A 21,491-nucleotide genomic window follows, 5' to 3' on the forward strand; every position below is an offset into this window, starting at 1 on the left:
GTTAAGGATGCAAAGAGTTTTTCCCCATTATTCGTGTTTTGAAAATGACGATTTTATATAGATTTATTTATTTATAAAAAATATCTAAATAATTCAGACTTCAATTAGTAAATAGGAGTACTATTTTTTTTTAGATCTTCCTTTACCAAGTAAACAAAACGTTTACTCGAGGATAATTAGTATACTTAAATGAATACTACTACTATTAATTTCAATTAGTGTTTGGACCGTAGCATTTGTAATTGGCGATGACACTTATATAAACATTCTTAATTACATTTACAGGGGAGCATGAATTCTATACGGCGGCGCGTGAGGGTCACGGTTTGGTGGTGAGCGTGTGATTTGGGTAGATTTTGATGTTGATTGTTGAGGTTTGGCGAGGCCTAGTTAAAATAATCTAGCTGAAAATGTAAACCAATGAAAGTATGGAAGTAGGCACCAAATTGCACAACAAATTGCATGAAATTATAACTTTGCCATCGAGTGAAGCCAGAAGTCCTTCATATTCCTTCTAGATAGTAGGATCTATATTATTTTTAGTATTGTAATCGTAGTATATGTCGTAAATAATTTGTTGAAGAGGAGTAATAAATTAAGATAAATTTTTTATAAATGAAAATGCACATATTTTTATAAAATGGAGGAAGTATTAAGTACTCTCGCCGTTCCAAAGAAGATGACCCATTTCTTGGGTGACACGAGATTTTATACAATTTTATTCTGTGGAGAAAGTAAAGTAAGATAGAAGGAAAAAATAGAGATAAATGTGTTTCTATTTTTAGTAATTGATCATCTTGATTGTGACAAAAAGAAAAGTGAGCTATATTAAATGGAACGGAGAAAGTATAATCAACTTAATCATAGTAATAGAAATAAACTATTAGTACATAAATATTTTTCTTTTGATAATGTAAGAAATGATACATGTGATGATGTGAATATTGGCATGCCATATTATCATTTGCGAATCGAACAAATTTTATTGTGAATAGATATGATTTTTCGTAAACATTTGAATTTTTTTTTTGAATTATGCTTACATTGAGACAAATTTATTTTTGATGTCAAACATTGTTATTACTAATATAGTACTCCTCCGTTCTGTATTAGCATATGTATTTTTTTCACGCAATTTTAAAAAAATTATATTAAGTGAGTTTTATAAAGTAGAAAATGAAAAAGGTACATAGATGAGTAAAGAATAAAGTAAGAGAGAGTAAAGTAAGTGAAAAGAAACGTGTTAATTTTTACTAAAAGGGAAAATGACTCAACTACTATAAAAAATGTACAAAAATGGCAAAATGACTTTACTAATGAAATGGAGGGAGTATATCCTAATTGAACTTTGTCATCTTGAGATGCTAGATTATATTCCATCCATCTTATATTACTTGCATTTTATTTAGATTAGTATTTTAAGTATAATGAGAAATCATTTAATAAAATAATAATATTTAATTAATTATAATATACTTATAAATTTAATATCATAAGTCTTACTTAAAATAGAAATAATGCATTTAAATAAGGACAAGCCGAAATATAAAATAATATGAGATGGAGAGAGTATTAAACTAGGGTGGCGCATAATGGGAAGAGTGATGGATGGTCCATTTAATTAATCATGGGAGCGTACTACTAGTACTTTTTAAACAGGTTATTAATGGAATAATGGTTTACCATTTGTACTCGTATAAACTCAAACTGTAATCTATTGAATTAAAGAAAAATATTTTAACTAACTTAGTTGCGCTTTATTCTTGGTATAATGGTATGCATGCATGGCTTGTTGAAAAACCATTAAATCATGCCAATAAAAATATAAATCGTTAAATTCAAAGTAAACAGTAGATTTTGATGAAAGGATTCTATTAAGAGCATCCGTAGCGGTTTCGTTTTGCCGTCCGTCTGTCCGTGCCGCTGAGCACGAGCTCGTCCGTCCATGCCAGCGGCACGGCGCTGCTCTTAGCTAAGAGCACGTCCGTGCCGCTGAGCAGCCATACGTGGCGTCTTCTTATTGGCCAACGGCATAGCCGTTGGCAAATTCAATTTTTATTTTTATTTTTTTTAAAAATTCATAAATAATACCAAAAAAAGAAAAAAAAAATTGGATTCCCAAAAAAATAGAGTTGTTTATAGACATTTTTTTTTGGATTTTTGTGAATTTTTTTTTATCCCAAAATCATCTATAAATACACGCATTCATCATCCACTTTTCACATCAAATTATCTCTCATTCATACTTTTTCATACTAAATCATCTACATCTTCCTCTCTCACCCAAACGCTCTCTAAAAAATTCAAAAATGGATTTCACCAATCTCATTGCGGAAGCGGAGCGCGAAGAACAAGAATATTATGAACAATATCATGCCGCCTATGAAGCCTATGTCGCCGCCAATACCCCCGCCCCTCCTCCTCAACCAACTAGAGCAAAACGTCGCTACATCCCTCGTGATCGAGAGGGAGCCCATGAAAGGCTCGTTGCCGACTATTTTTCCGACCAGCCGCGGTATCCAAAAGATTACTTTCGGCGCCGTTTTCGCATGTCAAAATGGTTGTTTATGCGTATTGTCAACACATTGTTCACCCGCGTTGAATATTTTCAAGAAGGCGCAGACGCAACCGGTCGGCAAAGTCTCACGGCGTTGCAAAAGTGTACTTGTGCCATCCGACAACTTGCTACTGGGCAAACGGCTGACCTCTTCGACGAGTATTTGCATGTCGGTGAGTCAACTGGAATCCTATGCCTCAAGAATTTTTGCGACGGCGTTCGTTCTGCTTTCGGTGAGGAATTCCTTCGGGCACCCACCACCGACGATTGTCAACTGTTGCTTCGTCTTCACGAAACAGTCCACGGTTTTCCCGATATGCTAGGCAGCATTGACTGCATGCATTGGAAGTGGAAGAATTGCCCGACTGCTTGGAGGGGACAACACTTAAGCGACCACAAAGGTGGCGGCCCAACGCTTATCCTTGAAGCGGTCGCCGACTACCGCCTATGGATTTGACATGCACATTTCGGTGTTGCAGGATCCAACAACGACTTGAACATGTTATATTCTTCACCACTCTTCGATGATGGTTTGAATGGTGTAGCACCGGCGATCGACTTCACCGTCAACGGAAATGCATACCATATGGGTTACTATCTCGCCGATGGTATCTACCCAAGGTGGTCGACTTTCGTGAAGTCGTTCAGCAATCCACAAGAGCAAAGACAGATTCTTTTTGCGCAGCGTCAAGAGTCTGCTCAGAAAGACGTCGGAAGAGCTTTTGGTGTCCTTCAAGGCCGATTCAACATTGTGAAGTCCCCTTCTCGGCTTTGGTACGTTAAGAATATCGCCGACATCTTGTACACGTGTATTATCTTGCACAACATGATTATAGCTGACGAAGGACCGATGGCGGGTAACTTTTACGGCGAGGATGAAGCCGTAAGCTCAACCGCGAGGTCTCCCCCACGCTGAGGTGTGCATACGACGGTGAACGAGAGGATGGAAAGAAGACACACAATGCGCGATACAAGAGCCCACACTGAGCTACAAAAAGATCTAATCAATCACATTTGGGCGAAATTCGGCAACGAGTAGTGTAATTTTTAATTTTTAGGATTTTATTTGTGTAATTTTTAATTTTTAGGATTTTAATTATGTAATTTTTAATTATTTTGTAATTTGTAATAGTATTTCAGATATTTTAATATATTTTAATATTGTGGAAATGTTTTTTATTTAAATTGAATAATAGAATGGTGGGACCCTTGAGTTTGTCCTTAGCTAAGAGCACGGATGTGGGTGTTGTGCTCTTAGCTAAGGACAAGCAGTAAAAGTGGGTCCGGGCCCACTTCTGTGCTCTTAGCTAAGAGCACGGATGGGGATGCTCTAAAACATGTCCACTCAAAGACGTGAAACTTATACTCCATCTGTTCCGCAGTAGTTGAGTCATTTCATTTTCGGCACTCGTTTTGGAAAAATGATGATGAATAAGTTAACGTGGAAATAGCGTAAAGTAAGAGAAAGAATATTCTTGTCTACAATATTATTTTTTCTCTTACTTTACTTTTTCTTCAATTTAACTATTTATTACTCCATCTGTCCCGTAAAAATTGAGACAAAACTTTTGGGCACGGATGTTAAGAATTTATTTTAAATAAATAGGAGAGATGAAAAAAAAAGTAGGAAAGATAAGAGAGAGTAAAGTAAATGATGGAACAAAAAAGGTGATTAGATATTTTGTCTTTTGTTAAAAAAGAAAATGACTCAACTTTGTTAGGACGGACTAAAAAAGAATACGAATCAACTTTTTGGGACTTGAGTATCATTTTTTTAAAAATGACTCAGCTACCATGAAACTGAAATATATTTTGTCATTAATAATTACAGCACTTTGCCTTTTCCCGTATAAAAGACTATGCACGGTGCACCCAAGAGTCCCAGAACTGTTGCACACAAAATATGTAGTACAAGGTTACTAGTTCTTCAATTGGTTTTTATCTTGGAAAACTAGATCAAAATCATCAAAGTTTAAGAATTGAAATCGAATCACCTTCTTTTGGTATAAAAAAGTTGAGGAGAATTGTTTGCCTAGTTATGGTAACTTCGTACAAATTTAATGAATGAGTTTTCATTATATTCGGCGAATCATACTTAAAAGGAAGAAGATAATGACATAAACCAAATAGTACACTGTACACAACACTTATTTGAATTTTGAGCTTAAATTAAGCATGACATAACATAATCAAACTTATTTTAAGGACTACGCATATAATAGAAATTATGCTTAAATGAATTCATGAATACTCTTGCATTTCATGTCTTCAAAATTCAAATCATATAGTAGGACTAAAGAATTCACTTATTCACATATGCGAAACAATATCATAAAAGTTCATGGTCACATTATAAAATAGCACATTAGAACTAGCATTGAATTGAAACTTGAGTTGAAATTCAATAGTGCTCGAACTAAATCAACACATTGCTAACCTAAACTAAAATCATAGTACTACTATTCATGAATTGCACATAATATATAGTATAAGCGATTTATTCAGGGCATATTTCGAAAATCTATTGTGGGATCCTCATTATTCAAGAAAAAAAGGGTTATAGTGGATGTGGTTTAGTAGAGTTGGCTGATTTGTGGCTAAAATATCTAAAGTTCGAACCTTAAATAGTTTTTACAAATTGAGCAATATAACATATTTCATGCATAAAATATCATAAAACTTGTTAGTCGTCCCAACATCGCAGCTTGACGAAAATGTAATTAATTGATTTCTTCGTTGACAACTCTTTTTTTGTACTGTATCTTACAGTATTTAGTATAGGGGGTGGTACTTTTTTGGGTAATTAAATTATCATGAGTTTGATTAAATTTAATTACGGCCATTTTACAACTCCGATAACAATAAATCATGAAATTAGGATTTGTTCTTATTTATCTTATTTAGTTTGATACTGTATTTAAATAGAATTTTTTAGATGGAAAAATAGATTGTAGAGTAAACGAAACAATGAGAGCATGTGGTCCGTTTTCATGACATGTGTAAATAAAAAAAATAATGAACGAGGAATAATTGGAAAACCTTAACAAAAGCAATTGATTTGTTTCCTAGTCCCTCAACATGTGTACAATCTTATTTTTCAAACACCATAACTCATTTATTCTTTAAATACATTAATCCATTTAAATTTTCAGGATATTATAGACATTAACAGGACAGATATGAGATAGTAATTGAAGTCACTTTGTTGCTGCAGATTCTGAATTGCCATCGAGAAAGTGCAGATCAAATTATGAAAGGGGGTCTAGAATGACCCAAATTGAAATTGTTTTTATTATTTTTCTTTGAATTACTATTATTTTTTCTATTAATATAACAGTAAAATTAAATTAAAGAATGTGGTATTATTTTTTTGATACTGTGCAAATATCCCCTGATCATTAGTCAAGTACATAGCGATCTATTAATAGTGGAATCAATAGTAATAATAAAATAAAATTTAAAAAATTCCTCTACTGGATTTAAAATTTTTTTGTCTCTCTTTATATGATATTTTCTATTTCCTAGATTTAGGGGTTGATAGTATATTGTCTATGCAAAACTCGAGTAAGGATAATTGGCTACAAGATTCTAATCAACTGGTGAAGTGACGACAGTTGTAAGTTTCCGTTTACAAAAGAAAAATCTGGAATAATATTTATTTATCTGATCAAATCCATAGGAGTATGCATAGGTTCACTTAATCAATTGCCATCTAAATGTATTCCACTTTAAATTATTTTGTGATAAATGTATTTTAGTCTAATAATATTAGCCTCATTCTCCATAATTACTTTTTCTTTCTATCTTTTTTTTTACTAATTTACCAATTGTGCTTTAATTCTCGTGCCATTCCAAATGTTCATATTTTTGTGGAACGGAAGGAGTATAATACGTCCAAAATATCTATCTCAACAATATTTTGTAGTAGTAATAAATATCTATTAGCAGCTAAGCCAATATTTTGAATTGGCAAAAAATAGGAACGTACAATTTGCTACACATCGAAAGATAGAGATATTATTGAAATGTTTAAAACTTGAGCTAAAATCACAAATTAAGTCAGTTTGTGCATTATTTAGCAATCTATAACTTTTTTTTATATTTAAATGAAAATACTTTTCATTATTAGAAAAATATGTTGATAGGTTTTTATCATCCCAAACTCGGAAAAGTTTAGCATATGAAAGGCGATGTATATATATATTTAGTTACTCTCACGTTCGCTTATTAAATACGACAACTATCTTTATAATTTTGGGTATTTACAAGTAAATCTACATATAGTAAAATATAGTATGTGAATTGGATTTTCCCTATAATAAGTATAGATGCAAATAAAGGAAAAAAATGATTGATTAAGAGATACTACTAGTAGTAGTACATTTGGTTATTGAATCATATGCCATGATAATTAGAATGCACCATGCCCAGCCATATGAGTTGGCAAAACAATTCAACTTTTCGATGTCAAAAAAAATTATGAATTGGCATTATATTTATATTTTTAATATATATGTATATATTTATAGGGGAGTGTTAGGATGTCACCACCTCTTAAAATAACACCATACCACCATTCCTAGCCAATTATTTGTATATGTGGATGAATAATAAGAGCTGCCACGTGGCAAAAAAAAAACTTAAAAAAGACGACCAGCAATATGGTATACACTATACAATAATTTTTCTTGGCCAACAATATCCAACACACTATACAATAATCTATAGATTGCTGTGTAGCGTTTATAATATTGCTGTATAGCGTTTATAATATTACTGTATATGTGATGTCACAGTGTCATTTTAAGATGTGTTGTCATTTTAACACAAATCAATATTTATATGCATAGAATTTATCAAGAAGATTTATCACATGGTGTAGTTTACTCCTATTAAAAGCATACGAGTGTAATCGTATAAAATATGTTGATTTAAGAATATGTCACATGTCAATACGGTAATGAAGTACGAATTGGATAAACAGTAAAAATAACTTCTTGATGTAAAAATCTTGTCGTTTTCATAGAAACATAAACTTGTTAAAGAGAGACATGACAGCTATTTAATGGATATTAGAGTATTTCTACCAGTACCTATTTTAATTTGGGCTCTTTCATACTCCACAAAACAAACAAAAAGTTAAAATGATTTTTAATTGAGGTATCTTCTCGAGTATACTCACTGGAGAATTCTAGTACTATTATTTTTTTTGGTGTGTTGCGTAAAATAATTATTTTAGCTTAAAGGGTAAAATAATCTTTTATCCAGCTATAGTACGTTTTCTATGGCGAATTGGGCCAAATTTTTTTAATTGAAGTTCAATAATAATGTCACAATATCGAAAAACTGGGTATCGAACATATATAAAAATATTACCATGGTGTCGTAGGAATGGTGTCATGTGAATTTTCTTCAAGCCAAAATTTGAATTGCAATGAAGACCAGATGAGCTATCGGTGAAATTAAGGTGCCGTTCAGTTGACATGACTAATTATTATTAGTATATGATTATCCGTATAAGGTTAAGTTGTAAGATTATTTTAGTTAAAACGAAATGATTATAACTAATTATCATATGATTATACATTTAGGATTAAATTGTGGAATTCAATTCATGAACCAAATATAATGGATTACATATTTAATCATGAGATATAAAAAATTGAATATGTGAGATTTAAACCACACGCATTCAAAATTTTATCAACTATATATACTCCTAGTATTTATTTTGTTTTAATACGCACCAATTCTAGGTTATTTAAAATAAATGTTCCTTCCGTTCACAATTACTAATAAACATATTTTTATTTATCGTATAGAAAAAATAGCCATGTTTTATTTGAAATATGCCTCTCTAATGAGATCTGTCTTATACTAACAAAACTTCATTCATTTTCCACTATGTATGTCTCATATTTTAGCAATTTTGCATTAAAAACTATTGATAGCAGAACATACGAGTTCCAGATTAATGTAAAGACTATAAGAGTCTTGAACTCGAAATTTCAATCACTGAGACGCAACCAACCACTTTGTGAAGTTCTTAAACTCATACAGTTTCCATGGTCTTGTACCAGCAGAATTGATCGCTGAAACTTCCTCCTCCAAGTGACAAATAAGCAAGTCAAGAAGGTGCCATTAATCTCATCGAGGTTCTCAAATGCCGACTTCATCCAGATGACAAACTTTCCAAGGTGGCCTCCCGCTGCAAGCTTCAACAGATTGAGTTGAGAAACATGAGCAACCTTAGGTCCTGGAATAGTCTTGGAAACCTTCACAAGTTTCGCCCCCCTCATTTCTGTAGAAAACGAGAGGCCCTTCCTAGAAATGTCTGCGATTGCGCATTCTCCCCTCACCTGCAGGGATACCCTGGCTGTCCTTCGCCTTCTCTGCATCTTGATGAGCTCAAATTTGCTTCAGAACTTTGAGCATGGCGCTGGTTTTCTCAACAGCCTCAGCGGCGTAGGAGACAACCAAGGGCAACTCAGAGTAATGAAATTTGTATACACAGCAAAGTGGTACTGGTACAAGAGTACAATTATCCAGATTCCTGAGTAGCTGATGGAAAGAGGATGAGATTAAACCATCTAAAACTTCAACCATAAATGATACAAACGCCATTTTCTAAACCTTCAATCAACCATCAATCTTCACTCTCAGAGCTGGCATCATCAGAGCTAAAATCTTCACCACTGTCATCCTCAATATCAAGCTGCACGTGCCGTACCTGGATAGGCTCCGGAGCTTTCACCAGACCAGGAGGAGGGGCCAGGCCTTGGCTGTTCCTTGACTCTTGGTGGAAGAGGGAGAGCATCCAACGGGGGCAATGGATCGCCAGGCTTCCACCCGGGAGGCGGAGGAGGTAGAGCTGATAGATCGATAGGCAATTCCACAGGCATTCCAGGTTTCCATCCTGGTGGCGCGACTAGCTTAGAAGGGTTCAAGCCTTGAATTGTTGATAAGCTTGCCAGTGGGTTGCTTTCCGCAGATGGTGCAGCAGGGGTTTCAATGATTGCGTCGGTGATTTTCTCTTTACCTTCTTCTGTTTTGGGAAACCCAATGTCCAGATCAACGAAGTTATATAACTGTGATCCACGCATTTGCTCATCTTGTGGCGCGGGAGGGAGTGCTCCTCGGAGAGGACCTTGTCCAGCACCGAATTCTGGAGGTGCAAAGGTAGTGTAGCTGATTTTATGTGCATAGGAGAGTATATCTGATAGTTTGAGCAGAGTCTCGACTGTAGTTTTGGAGGAATCGTCTGCATCATCCACTGACTTGGTTCTTTTAGGGCGACGGTAGTCAGAATAATCATCAACGAGCATGTCAAGAACATGTTTGGTTTCCTCAAGTTTGTTGGCAAAGGCAAGAAGAGAAGCGTCTTTGGACTTGGTGTCGCGGGTGAGCTCAATGTTGTCAAAGCAGTATGGCGGTCCATGGCGGTTCGCCCGAAAAATGCCACAGGGATATGGCGTATCGGTATGGCGGGATATAGCGGTCATTAATTAAATATATAAAATAATATTTATATATTCATATATAATTCAAAAAATTAGAAAACAATAAAAATATAACATTAAAAACTCTAAAAATATGTAATAAAGCATAAAATAGAAAGCAATTATATAAAAGTCTAGTAATTAAAGTCTTTAGTTCAAGTGTTCAACAAAACATAAAACCATGATAAGCTCAATAGACATCAATCATCAAGCTCAACAGTCTTCTAGTTCATTATCATCACTATCATCGGCATCCATTTCATCTTAATCCTCCATTGTTTCATCCTCTTGATCTCCACTTCTCCACTTACACTATCCTCAAATTTTTCCTCTTCCAATTCTTCATCTACAAGCTCAAGCCTTTTCCCTTTCCCTTTCCATTTTCTAGGTATGATAGGTTCCTTTTTCTTAGAAACTCTAAGACAACTTGAACTAGATGTAGAAGATTCTTTCCTCTTCTTTGACCTAGTATATGTCCTAGGCTCTCCAACACCCGAAGCCTTATACACAATGTTCCAATCAAGTGTATCATCGTCATCATGAACCAAATGATTACTACCATCAATATCATCATCATCATCCAACTCCCCAACTAGCCACTCATTGCACTCATCAATATCATCGAGAATAATAGGATCAAATCCATCGGTTGCACTAAGCTTGTTCCTATCCTGCTGTTGCTGGAAGGTGCTAGGCTGTTGTAGGAGGAGGCGGGGGTGGGGGGGCAGTGGCTAGGCGGTGGCTGAGTGGGGTTTAGGAGGCAGATTGTAAATAGGAGCGGTTGTAGGGTGCTGGGCTATGGAGGCGGCGGCGGCGCGACGGCGAGTGGCTGGGCGGCAGATTGTGGAAGGAGTAGCCGTTGGTTGAATTAAGGTTTAGTTTTTCATTTTAATTAAATATTAAATGAGTTAGAATTGTTTGGGTGGGCTGGTTTTAGTTTTGGTCCTATGCAAAATTCAATTAAAAAGTAAAAAGCCTCATTAAAAAGTCAAAATTAGCACCAAAAAAGTCAAAATTGGCCTAAAATACCGCCATGGTGGGATATGGTGGCGCCATGGCGCCACGGTCGTGGCGGGCATGGCGGCCGCCACAGAAAAATGCCATGTAGCGTTGTGGCGATGGCGTTTTCATTAAAAACTGATATGCTATAGCGCCATATCCCCGCCATAGCTTAGCGTTGTGGCGATGGCGTTTTCATTAAAAACTGATATGCTATAGCGCCATATCCCCGCCATAGCTGCTATTTGACAACATTGGGTGAGCTTCTGTTTAGCATCTTGAAGATCAAGTATCTCCTGGAGTTCAGCAACGGTTTCAAAGAGCTGCATCTGAAGGGCTGTGAGTTGGGTGATGATTTCTTTGGCAGAAGAGGGAGCAGAGTCTGCCTGAGCAGGTATTGGGGATTGTGCTTGCGAAGACAGGAAAGAAGGCAGAGAAGCTCGAAATGCACTAATCCAATGTGGGCGATTAGGCGAGACCTCAAACAGTTTAGAAGCAAGAGATGCCATTTGAAGGAGAAGAGATTGCGCTCTGGGCAGGGGTGGTAAGAGAGGAAGGAGTATTGATGAGACGCCAGAAGCCGTTAACTGATTCAGTGCCTGGTGGGACTGTTGCGTCTGTGAGTTTTGAGTTGAGAATTTAGGTGGATTAGGGTTCTGAAGAGATGGCGAGTTGGGGTTTGGCAGGCCTAACCTGGCTGGGGACTGCACAATCTGGTGGGGAATACTTTGTAGCATTTTTGAATATTTTCCCGTTAGAAGAACTTCTGCAAACAAGACAACAGTAAGTACATGCCATACTTGTTGGAATCAAATTAATGATTCACATAATTCATCACATAAATCACACATGTCGAATACGATTGATAAACATAAAGCGGAAGCGTACATGGATTCAGATTCATGATGTTGTTGATGATTCTGAAGTATGGAAATTAGTCTTCCAAGTGACAACGCTCTCTCACAGATTCTCTGTAATCTGTAGAGTCTTGATACGTCTGATCAATAGGAATGAGAATCTATTGACCTATTTATAGAGTTGCACTAGGGGACCATAACCATGTATTTAGAGAATAAGTCCCTAACTTTATTATAACTTTAATTTCATCCATAACAAAATTAAAGTCATCCAATGTAGTATAAGCACAATAGTCCTCATACTTTTATAGATAATCGTTTGATCCTATAAATTATACAACCTTAGTAGATCACGTAATCGGTTCAATCAATAAATAGCCATAAATATTATACAATCTTTAGACTATTATGTTGGACCATATTAAAATGTTCCAACAATACTAACATACCTTTATGCGATATCAGAAAGCAGCATAAGGTCTACATTGAACAACCAAAATGCTTCAAATATAGCAAAAGAAAGAAGATGATAAAAATCAATACACACAAACTAATGTACTCTTGAACTCCATTGACAATATCAACATAAGATCAACTCAAGATCAGGACAGAAACACATATGTTTACATCTCTTTCATTCCCAAATAATAAATCATAATTCAATATATTCAGGCCATATTTTATACTATTACCAGATTACATAGTAGTACCAACAGAATGATGTTCATTTAATTCAATTATCAAATTCATATTCAGCATAAGTCAATCGACTTCATATAATCATATTGACACATATCAATCAACTTTATATTCAGCACATATCAAAATCAGATCAGCATTCATGTTTGACAAATAATTACTTATAATTAAATCAGTTTTAGTTCTAAATGCAAGGATTACGAACTTGGAGTCAGAATAATTAATTAAATTAAATCTAATGCAGAAACACTCTTCATCCGATAATAATAGCAATTATGCGTATAAGCATAAAACCAGAATGACATCTTCATCCGATCCATAAATGTTCAGTTTTATCAAAAAGAAATTAAGATCCAGTTTTCCATTACCACTTCATGCATATAACCCATCCTCGGGTTCATCAAACACCAATTTACAGAAACAATTTCGAAATTCAAAGTTAGAAATTGGGAGAATTTTCGTTCTTCATTATCCGCTACTTAGAAAGAAAATTGTTCGAATTAGGCATCAATGGTAAGCATAGAAATAAGATTAATATCTCTAGGAGAAGAAACTAACCTCAAATTTCAAGAATTTTCGAAACCGGTGGTTTTGGGTGCGAATTTGAAATTCGAAATCGAAAAAGGATGAGAGGTGTTTGGGGGTGAAGGCTCAAGGCGTCATCTGAAGGAGGCGTCGGCTTCAGGCGGAGACGAAATGGAGGTGAGTTAGTTTTGGGCTAAAATTAAATATTACTCCCACTAAAGTAATCTCATAAATTTACCTTTAAACCTTTTTATTTCGATATATATTTAATGGTTTTATTATTTTACCTACTTATATGAATTAAAACATGGAGTAGTATTTACAATTAAAAACTCACACGTTTTGAATTTAGAAAACACAAGAGAAGATAAGTACACCCCAATTTTAGATCCAAAAAATTTAAATTATAGTACTACTATCTATCTATGCGATTTTGAAAAAAAGCACATTAATATCATTGTAACTAAAAATACATTTTTTATTAAATTATTATTTTAGTGGAGTATATTTAAGAGTAAAAAAACTTATATTACTAATTTAATTTATAATAAGTGAAGTTAGTTCTGAAATTATTACTATTAGTACTAATATTGTATAGCAACCAATATCCAAACCAGGATGTATAGATGAACCCTAAAACGGCCATACACTCCCCACGTGTTCTTCTGCATGAACCCATGCCCACACGCGTCACCACCTTCATCTCCGATCATAAAACCTCACCCCACTCTCTCTCTCTCTCTCTCTCTCTAAAATCTTACTCCTTACTACAATGACCGATCGGCAGTACGCAACGACAAGGCCCGCCTTCGCCCCCACCTCCATCCTCCACAAGCTCAGGGCCCACGCCCCCAACTCTTCCCAGCTCGTCGGCCTCGCCACCCTCGTCATCTCCGGCGGCATCCTCCTCCTCCTCTCCGGCCTCACCCTCACCGCCACCGTCCTCGTCCTCATCTTCTTCGCGCCCCTCATCATCATCTCCAGCCCCATATGGCTCCCGATTGGCTTCCTCATCTTCGTCACCATCTCCGGCCTCCTCTCCTTCCTTGGCATCGGTGTCGCCGTTGTTGCAGCGGTTTCCTGGATTTACCGCTATTTTAGGGGGCTCCACCCGCCCGGTTCAGACCGGTTTGATTACGCGAGGACCAGGCTTGCCGACACGGCGGGGCATGTGAAGGATTATGCCATTGAGTATGGCGGGTATTTGCAGAGTAAGGTCAAGGATGCTGCACCTAGTGCGTGAATAAGTGCGTGTGTTTATGTGTGCTTTTTACAATTTTTATGAGCTTTTTTACTGCTGAAATTAATCACTATATATATTTTGTTTTTGTTATTTGAGGTTTCATTGTCTATATATTTTCTATTTGTATGATTCTATGGCGTTCAGGTAAACTCTAAAATAATATGATGGGGCTATCAAGTATGATATACTCCATCCCTCCCATATTAGGAGTCACATTTAGTGTGAGCATGAATTTTAAGAAATTTTTTAAACAATAATATGATGGAAAAGAAAGTGGAATATGTGTAATGTGATATCTACCATGGCAAAAGTGTGACTCTCGTTGTGGGGTACCTACCATTTTATGGCAAAAGTGTGACTGTCGTTGTGGGGCGGAGGAAGTAGTACACAGTATGTTATGGCCTTGGGGCACCATCATAGTGAACAGAAAACCCGCTCTAAAATTCACCACAATTAATTTTCCAATGTTCACATGTCACAACATCATTTTAAATTCCCTTTTCAATACCTATATTAGCACCTAGCCCCAAAATCCGCCACAACTTCTATCACCATTTTCATCATTTTTAAGTTTTGGAGTTAGAAAAAAAGCAAAATAACATGAATTTAATAACACAATATTGAAGCGTACATAATATTAACAAAAAAAGTTACAAAGATAAATAAACTACTCCCTAAAAAAAATAGTTACAGAGAGAAATAAACAAGTACAAGCAAACTTCAATGGTTATGGGTCTAAATTTCTTTAATTACATTTCATTGGCGTTGAATGTACACGTTTCGTGTGCATTGCACATTTTAGTTGTTGACAAATACACTCTTGGAATTGGGGTGGTGTACGCTGAGATTGGCGGGCTACACTGAAGCTAGGTCCGGCGTCCTCATCACCCCAATCGGTCACTCCTTTACCTACGACTAATATACAAAGCTGTTGGTCAGCTACGACTATCATGTTATGCATGATGACATATATATACAAAGCTGTTGGTCAGCATTGACTTCGCGAATCATAATTAGGTGAATTAGGTGCGCCTTTGTAGCCACTCATGATGGTTAGACAAATCTTTCTAAGCTTAATTTTTAGATATTAAGTATATGGTTTATTTGGGTATGAAATTTTATCAGAATAGCCCTCTACTAGGTAAAAATATTTGGAAAAAAAATGTAAAAATACATAAAATATAGTACTCCCATCCCTTTTGTAATTTTATTGCATCCAGCTATTATTTCATGGAATAATATATTAATTTATTCACTATTTTCGCACTTAAAATATGTATTTAATTATTATTATTATTATTACTAATAAAGTGGACCACTCGTGAACATTCCTACAAAACGATATATATAAAAAAAGTAAAATAAAATAAGATCGTGCCTTTAAATTTATATGTTAGCTAAACAAGTAACTAATAAAATAAAATAAATAAGATAAGGTCGTGCCCTCAAATTTATATAGCATGGTTATTAAACAAGCTTCTGCAGACTTTTCTTGTCGCAATATAGTAGAGTAGTACTCCATAAAATATGGAGATATTAATAATTATAATTGCTACCTTTAATCCGCAATCCATACCGCCAACCAATTTTTCAGTTTTCTCTCAAATAACTGAAAATTTGGCAACCTCCAGTACCCAAAACCCTAATAATTTACCTCTTCCTTTACTGTTTCCTTCCATTGTTGGATCTGTGATTTCTGAACTATTGGAGTTTTGGATTGGTCAATTGACGCAGTGATACGGCCCGAGCTCTAGATCGCCCAATCGTGACCGATATCACACCCCACCAACCACGATTCAACAATCAACAACAACAAGCAATTGATACGTAAATGCAAGGGACTCAATAATAGGAAGTGTATTACGATGAATCAAAGAGAAATTACAAAGATAATGCGAACGATAATGTAAAGTAACAATGCGATGGATCCACGACCCAATGCACACACACATTCACACTCTCGACATGCTCTCTAAAGGTGGTGGTCCTTCCCTATTTATACTTCTCCTAAATCACGTGCCCCATGCCAATCCAGCTCATCACACCACCTCACCCGCCAGCTCAGAATATGCCATGTGCCATCATGTGCCTTATTGATCCTCTCACTTATTATAATTCTACTCATACGACGAAGATTGTACACCGCTACCATCGTAGACGTATGCACTATCCTCATGTTGCATGCATGGTGTGGAATGGGTCATGCATGCAACAATACCTCTCCCTTTAAGGTTTCTTGTCCCCAAGGAACCATGGAAAGCGTTCCTTGACCACATCCGCAAATTCCCAAGAAGCATCCGCCGGCGACTGCCCGGCCCAATGAATCAGCCACTTTGTTACAGCCTGGTTATGACGTTTAACCATCTTCCGCTCCAGAATAGCCTGAGGAATTGCGTCGTTAATATGGGAAACAGGGAGTAGATCGACCACCGGTGTCGTAGGAGCAGCTGCTGGGCGCAGAAGCGACACATGAAAGACATTGTGAATTGTCGCAGTAGTAGGTAAGCCTAACTTGTAAGCCACCTTACCAATCCTATCGATGATTTGATAAGGGCCGTAGAATTTAGGGTCGAATTTGTGATGCTGGCCCCGAATAGATTTCTGACGGTATGCCTGCAGCTTGAGCCAAACCCAGTCACCAATTGCATACTCCTTATCCTTCCTCCCATGGTCAGCTTGCTTCTTCGATCCTATCTGCCGCACGTTGCAGATTAAGCTTCAACACTTGGATCATGTCCTCTCTATCACGCAGTGCAATATCAACAGCCTCAACATTTGAATCACCGGGCAAGTAGGGAACATGAATGGGGGGAGCAAATCCATATAACGCCTCGAAAGGTGTCATCCTAATGCTCGAGTGATATGATGTGTTATACCAGTATTCGGCTAATCCCAGCCAATGCATCCAAGTGTGGGGTTTCCCCCCCATTGAACAACGTAGGTAGCATTGTAAGCAACGATTCACTACCCCCGATTGACCATCGGTCTCAGGATGATAAGCTGTAGAGTATTGCAGTTCCACTCCCAATAATGCCATGAAATCCTTCCAAAAAGCTCCCACAAAGATGGCACCCCTGTCACTAACCACCCTCTCGGGCATACCATGTAACTTAAAAACAGAGTTCAAGAAGACCGTAACAACGTCCTTGGCCGTGAAAGGGATGAGCATATTTGCTCAGGCGATCAACTACCACAAGTATAGTATTCTTCGCTTGCGATAGAGGGAGAGCCTCAACAAAATCCATCGTGAGATCAGTGAAAATAGCCGATGGTGATGGGAGAGGTTGTAATAACCCAGCCGGAGGAGAATTATCAGGCTTATAATGCTGGCAAGTGACACACAACCTAACAAATTCCCTCACCTCCTTTCTTAACTTCGGCCAATATAATATGGAAGAAATCCTCTTGTAAGTAGCTAAAGAACCTGAGTGGCCAGCCAAAGCAGAGGCATGAAATAAAGTCAGAATCTGAGCCTTAAGATGTAGATCATTGCCCACTACAAGTCTGCCATTCTTCCTCAATTCCCCATTTACCCAACTAAACTTATGATGAGAGGTTGGGTCTTGTTGTTTCTCAGCAAGCAACTTCTGTATAAAAAGATTAGAGGACCAAGAAGCTTTGATCTTAGTTATGAGCTCCAATGGAATTATGTGAGAAGACAGAGCATAAACCATTGTCTCAGGGACCCTTGACAAGGCATCAGCAGCCGAATTATCCACTCCTTTCCTGTACTTGATCTCATAATCAAAGTGCATAAGTTTGGCCATCCAAGCATTGGTGATCTGTCAATATGACGAATTTCCTGCTGTAAAGATAATAGTACCATTTCTTGATAGCCAACAAGATAGCAAACAATTCCTTCTCATATACAGATAAAGACAAGTACTTAGGACATAAAGCCTTACTGATGTATGCTATGGGGTGTCCTTCTTGCATTAAAACAGCCCCAATACCAGATCCGGAAGCATCTGTCTCCACTACAAAATCTTTGGAAAAATCTGGAAGTGCCAGCACAGGGGCTGATATCATAGCATTTTTCAAGTTTTCAAACGCTTGCTGAGCCTCGGCTGACCAATTGAACCCAGCTGCTTTTGTAATATTTACCAAGGGCCTAGCAATAGAACCATAATGAGGCACAAACCTTCTGTAATAACCTGTGAGCCCAAGGAAGCTTCTCACATGCTTGATTGATTTTGGTCTGGGCCAATTCCTCACAGCTTCAATCTTCCCCTCATCAGTAGCTACACCTTCCTTGGAGATTACACGTCCCAGATACTCCACCTTTTTACAACCAAAAGAGCATTTAGATCTCTTAGCAAACAACTGATGCTCCCTCATAACTTGCAGCACTAATGACAGATGGTGCTCATGTTCTTGTTGGCTCTTGCTATATATCAGAATATCATCGAAGAAGACCAAAACAAACTTCCTTAAAAACTGGCGAAAAACTGAATTCATGAGGTTTTGAAAGGTGGCAGGAGCATTTGTTAAGCCGAAAGGCATAACCAAAAATTCATAATGCCCCTCATGAGTTCTAAAAGCTTTCTTGGCTATGTCCTCAGGCGCCATTCGAATTTGCCAATACCCAGAACGCAGATCAACCTTAGAAAACCATTCTGCTACACCTAACTCATCCAGCAACTCCTCTATGACTAGAATTGGATATTTGTTCTTGATAGTAACGGAGTTAAGGGACCTGTAGTCCACACACATTCTCCATGAGGAATCCTTTTTCTTCACAAGCACTATAGGACTAGCAAATGGGCTATTGCTATGCCTTATCACTCCAGAAGTTAGCATCTCTCTCACCATGGTCTCTATGACATCTTTCTGCTTTGCAGCATATTTGTAGGGCCTTATATTTATGGCATCAACTCCTTGCTTCAGAGTAATCTTGTGGTCTTGTTCCCTGGGTGGGGGCAACCCTTTAGGTTCTTCAAATAAATCAGTGAAAGAAGCTAGAACTTCATCCAACTTGGGCCATACTTCTTCCAGACTTACACTGTGGCAGCTCTCCAAGGGAACCTCAAGTGTGGGAACCAGCAAACTTAGTTTATCTTCTTCTCTATCTGCCTCATGCTGGTTTAGAATGTGTAAGCTGTGCAGTTGCTTCCCCTTAGCTGGCCAAGACTCCCCCTGCAAAACCACTTCAATCCCATCAAGCACAAAGTTCATACTCAGTTTGTCAAAGTTCCAGCAAATTTCTCCCAAAGTTGACAACCATTGCCCACCTAATATAAGATCATAAGTTTCCAGATGTATGATATAAACCTCTGCAGTGAATGAAAACCCTTGCATCTCCCACAACAACTCCTCACATTTCTCAGAACATTGCAGCACTTGCCCATTGGCCACCTCAACTGCCCTTGGAGTTACTGGTTTCAGTTCTCCTTTAATTCTACTAGCCACCTTGCTGCTCAAAAAATTGTGTGTGCTTCCGGTATCAATCAATACTTTCAAGGGTCTCCTCCTACAACTTCCCCTTATTCTCATGATTTGAGGCCCATCATTTCCCCACACCGCATGTAAGGAAAGCTGCAGATCCTCCTCATTCTCTTCTGCCTCCTCAGCCTCCTCTGCTGGTTCACTCACTCCACTCCCTTCCTCTAGTTGTATCATTTGTATAGCAAAGGATTTTCTTCGAGCACAATGGTGATTTGGTGTGAATTTCTCGGTGCACCAGAAGCGCTCCTTTCTTGCCCTCTTTTCATCCAGCTCCTTGGGGGTAAGGTTAGTACTAGCACGCACCCAAACCTGCTTCCTTCTCTGTTTTCATTAGTGTTCCCACTCCCCCCTGTTTTATAATTTGTTGCCGTGACAGCCAGAGGTTTGTTGCTTACATAGTGACCACTAGTTATTTGGCCCCCGCTCACATTCACCTTTGATTTGATTCCCAAGGCCTTCACTGTGAGTTCTTGCAGTTTCACCAATGAATAAGCCGCAGCTAGACTTGTAGGCTTGAACATCCTAACTGGCATTTGAAGTTCATCCATCAATCCCGATAAGAAAAAACTAAGAGCCTGATCCTCCCGAATCCCTGCCCGTGGATAGAGCTCGTCAAACTCATCCATGTAGAGCTGCAGTGCTCCTCGTTGCTTCAAATTTCTTAGATCGGCTAATGGATCTTCGTAGGCATGTGTTGCAAAGCGAGCTGACATCGCTGAGATATAACACCTCCAATCTACATACGCGATATCTCCTTGCAAACTTGCGAATCCTTTGTGCCATTGCTGAGCTCTGCCTTCCAAATGGATCGCAGCTACCCTGACCCTGCTTCTCTCCGGCACCCTCGCGACGTCAAAAAAAAACTCCGCCCTCATCACCCATCCTTCAAATCCATTGCCATCGAATTTTGGAAACTCATAGCGAGTGGATCTCTCCCACTCATTCTGCTCATCCTCCACTTTCGCACCTGATCCCTGATTTTCCGTTGCTCCGGTAGCCGATCCTCCTCCACCACTGCCCGATCCTTCTCCTTTCACCCATAACGCTTTGAATTGCTGATTCTGCAAGTTGATCGCAGCAATAGCATCCGTTAATTGCGTCATCTTCTCCCCATGCTTCACCGAGAACTCATCTAAAATTTCACTCACCCTATTCTCCACCAATTCCACCACTTTCCTCTCCATCTCCATACCACGCGTGACCGAACCCGTCCGGAATCGAGGGCTCTGAATACCACTTGATACGGCCCGAGCTCTAGATCGCCCAATCGTGACCGATATCACACCCCAACAACCACGATTCAACAATCAACAAGCAACAACAACAAGCAATTGATACGTAAATGCAGGGGACTCAATAATAGGAAGTGTATTACGATGAATCAAAGAGAAATTACAAAGATAATGCGAACGATAATGCAAAGTAACAATGCGATGGATCCACGACCCAATGCACACACACATTCACACTCTCGACATGCTCTCTAAAGGTGGTGGTCCTTCCCTATTTATACTTCTCCTAAAGCACGTGCCCCATGCCAATCCAACTCATCACACCACCTCACCCGCCAGCTCAGAATATGCCATGTGCCATCATGTGCCTTATTGATCCTCTCACTTATTATAATTCTACTCATACGACGAAGATTGTACACCGCTACCATCGTA

General features: G+C 37.9%; 1 protein-coding gene and 1 pseudogene across 2 annotated transcripts; one reads left to right on the forward strand and one right to left on the reverse strand.

Moving 5' to 3' along the window:
• Positions 1 to 8,429: 8,429 nt before the first annotated feature.
• On the reverse strand, positions 8,430 to 13,148 carry LOC125202237 (mediator of RNA polymerase II transcription subunit 4-like; annotated as a pseudogene). Its single transcript, XR_016134973.1, has 3 exons — positions 11,944 to 13,148; positions 11,295 to 11,821; positions 8,430 to 9,945 (listed from the first exon to the last, which is right to left on the reverse strand). The product of XR_016134973.1 is annotated as a mediator of RNA polymerase II transcription subunit 4-like (transcript).
• Positions 13,149 to 13,867: 719 nt separating this feature from the next.
• LOC125201705 (Oleosin family protein) lies at positions 13,868 to 14,469 on the forward strand. Its single transcript, XM_048099925.2, has one exon. The coding sequence runs from the start codon at positions 13,909 to 13,911 to the stop codon at positions 14,377 to 14,379; it is 471 nt and encodes a 156-aa protein (XP_047955882.1). The 5' UTR covers positions 13,868 to 13,908; the 3' UTR covers positions 14,380 to 14,469.
• The last annotated feature ends 7,022 nt before the right edge of the window (positions 14,470 to 21,491 follow it).

The sequence above is a fragment of the Salvia hispanica genome, chromosome 2, assembly GCF_029641045.1.
Source record: "Salvia hispanica isolate PSC_SH4W2 chromosome 2, Shi_PSC_v1, whole genome shotgun sequence".
Taxonomy (NCBI): domain Eukaryota; kingdom Viridiplantae; phylum Streptophyta; class Magnoliopsida; order Lamiales; family Lamiaceae; genus Salvia; species Salvia hispanica.